Source organism: Humulus lupulus, chromosome 5 (genome assembly GCF_963169125.1).
Source record: "Humulus lupulus chromosome 5, drHumLupu1.1, whole genome shotgun sequence".
Taxonomy (NCBI): Eukaryota; Viridiplantae; Streptophyta; class Magnoliopsida; order Rosales; family Cannabaceae; genus Humulus; species Humulus lupulus.
In genome coordinates this window covers 74,348,011-74,350,072 of record NC_084797.1, presented here as the reverse complement: position 1 = coordinate 74,350,072, position 2,062 = coordinate 74,348,011, and the positions used below count along the sequence as shown (strand labels likewise).

The 2,062-nt window shown below is 39.5% G+C and overlaps 1 protein-coding gene across 1 annotated transcript; it reads right to left on the bottom strand.

Moving 5' to 3' along the window:
• Nucleotides 1-241: 241 nt before the first annotated feature.
• On the bottom strand, nt 242-1,800 carry LOC133780463 (coniferyl alcohol acyltransferase). The gene has a single exon (XM_062220192.1). It carries the CDS (start codon nt 1,791-1,793, stop codon nt 423-425), a length of 1,371 nt encoding a protein of 456 aa, XP_062076176.1. The 5' UTR covers nt 1,794-1,800; the 3' UTR covers nt 242-422.
• Nucleotides 1,801-2,062: the final 262 nt, after the last annotated feature.

The following is a 2,062-nucleotide window of genomic DNA, read 5'->3' as shown; positions in this document are numbered from 1 at the left end:
ACACGTGAAATTGATGAAAAGACTTGGGAGGAATATTTTGACCCAAGCACTTTCATATACTTGTAATTCTCCATGATTTTATCAAGCTCCCGTTAAATCCTGTCATTCTTCTCTCATTCCCACCTTCTCTCTTTTTTTAATCTTAGTAATTTCTTTATCAATTCCCCCACCACATAAATAAGAAGCCCATGCACCAGTATGGACATTTTCAAAAGCATGAAAAGCTGCCGACCGAGCACAAGTGTAATTTTTTATTTATTGGTTAAATATTTTGTGTAGTTTTCAACACGATACATTATAGCTTTCGTGTTTTCCACTCAAAATGGGGCGGGGCATGCGATTCCATTCATATTACAATTTATATTAGTATACATAATTTTCAATATATATATTAAGAGAGAGAGATGTACAAATACATTTCTCTAGAAAAGGTGAAGATGACGACTTGTCATTGGTTGAAATATTGGATCCGACTCCAAGGCAGAGGCAAATTCAGGCCATAGGATGGCAGACACAGTCCATGAGCCATCGCCGGTCGCACTGGGCCTTTGGTTCATATAAGCGACTCCAATCTTCTCAACTGTGGAACACACTGTTCCCAGAACTGGACTACCGAACCCAAAGTCCAATTCAGCTACTGGGAACCTTCTTCCTGAAGATAAAACTAGAGCTGGGCCTCCTTGGCCCAATACGTCCCTGGACAGCATTAGCCCAGGCCTATGGCTCTCGATCCAATCAATCAAGTCCCTGAAATGGGCCTCGTTAGTCACTTTCGAAATGGCTTCGTGGACCTTAGCCGCAATATTTGGTATGGAACCATGCCTCAACTCATCAACTCTTGCTTCTCCAAAACCCACAGAAAGCACATTCCCTATGTAATTTGACATTGAATTCTTCTCTCCGCCGCAAATTCTTTCACGTCCATCAACCAACCAACCCATCTTGCACATAACATGGCTTTTGTCAATAGCTTTGACCATAATTTTCCACACGTAGGCCGAGAATGCCTCAATCTTCGTGCACTTCTTACCACCCACACTGGCGAGGCTTTGTAGCCAATCAATGCTCGACGCGTGTATATAATACAGTCTCTTAAGCAACACTTTTGGAGTTGGTATGTTTATTATTTCTTCCATGGTACACTTGACAAAATTTTGATCTAAAGAAGGGTGATAAGTAGGAGGGTTACGTGCAAAGAGGTTCCTCTTATGGTTCGGTGTACATGGCATGGGCTTATTTTGAGCTATTTGGGACCATGAGAGAAGAAACTTACCAAAGGCACAGGCATCCCCGAGGGCATGGTCAAAGGTAAACGTAATAGAAATACCTCCACATGTATAGTATGTGACTTGGATTTGGAGAGGGAAGTCAGGATTGATTGATACTAGTTTCCCTTCAAGAGACTCATTTAGATTGTAGAAATCCAACATTTTCAATGGAATATTAGCTTCGGCTTCCATAATAAGAGCACCAGAATTGTCACATATGATTTGGGGCTCACTAGTATATGGATTTTGAACAATTCGACCAGCGAAGGGATAATAGTACTCAAGAGTAATAGCGAGAGAGCTTTTGAGCTTGTCAGTTATAGTGAGCGAATTATTCGCATATGGGTTTTGATAGAAATAAAAGTAAGTTACAGGAAATCGACCAGAGAGTAAGTCTAAATTCGAAAGGGTTAAGATATTTGATTTGGGTAAGGAGGAAATATTAAATGCTTTCACAATATGTTTTTTGGTGAAACTTACCTCAAATTTTCTTTCTTTAGCACCTGGAGTCGTCTCAACTTCCATTAGTACAAAGGTGTAAAATTTCCTCTACGAAAGAATAAATGATATAATGAGATTTTTGAGGTTTCCACTTGTTATTTTGAAGCTCATTACTCTTGAAGTTTATATATGAGTGCAATCTATGATTGGAGTGGAGACTCGGCAATGACGCTAGCATACACCTCATAAGTCACAATGAGCAACTTTATTAGGGTAGTTTTGATTATGAGAATATCTACAAGTCAAGAGTGAACTTGATGAGTATCTAATCTAGTCACTTTAGTTCCATTTTA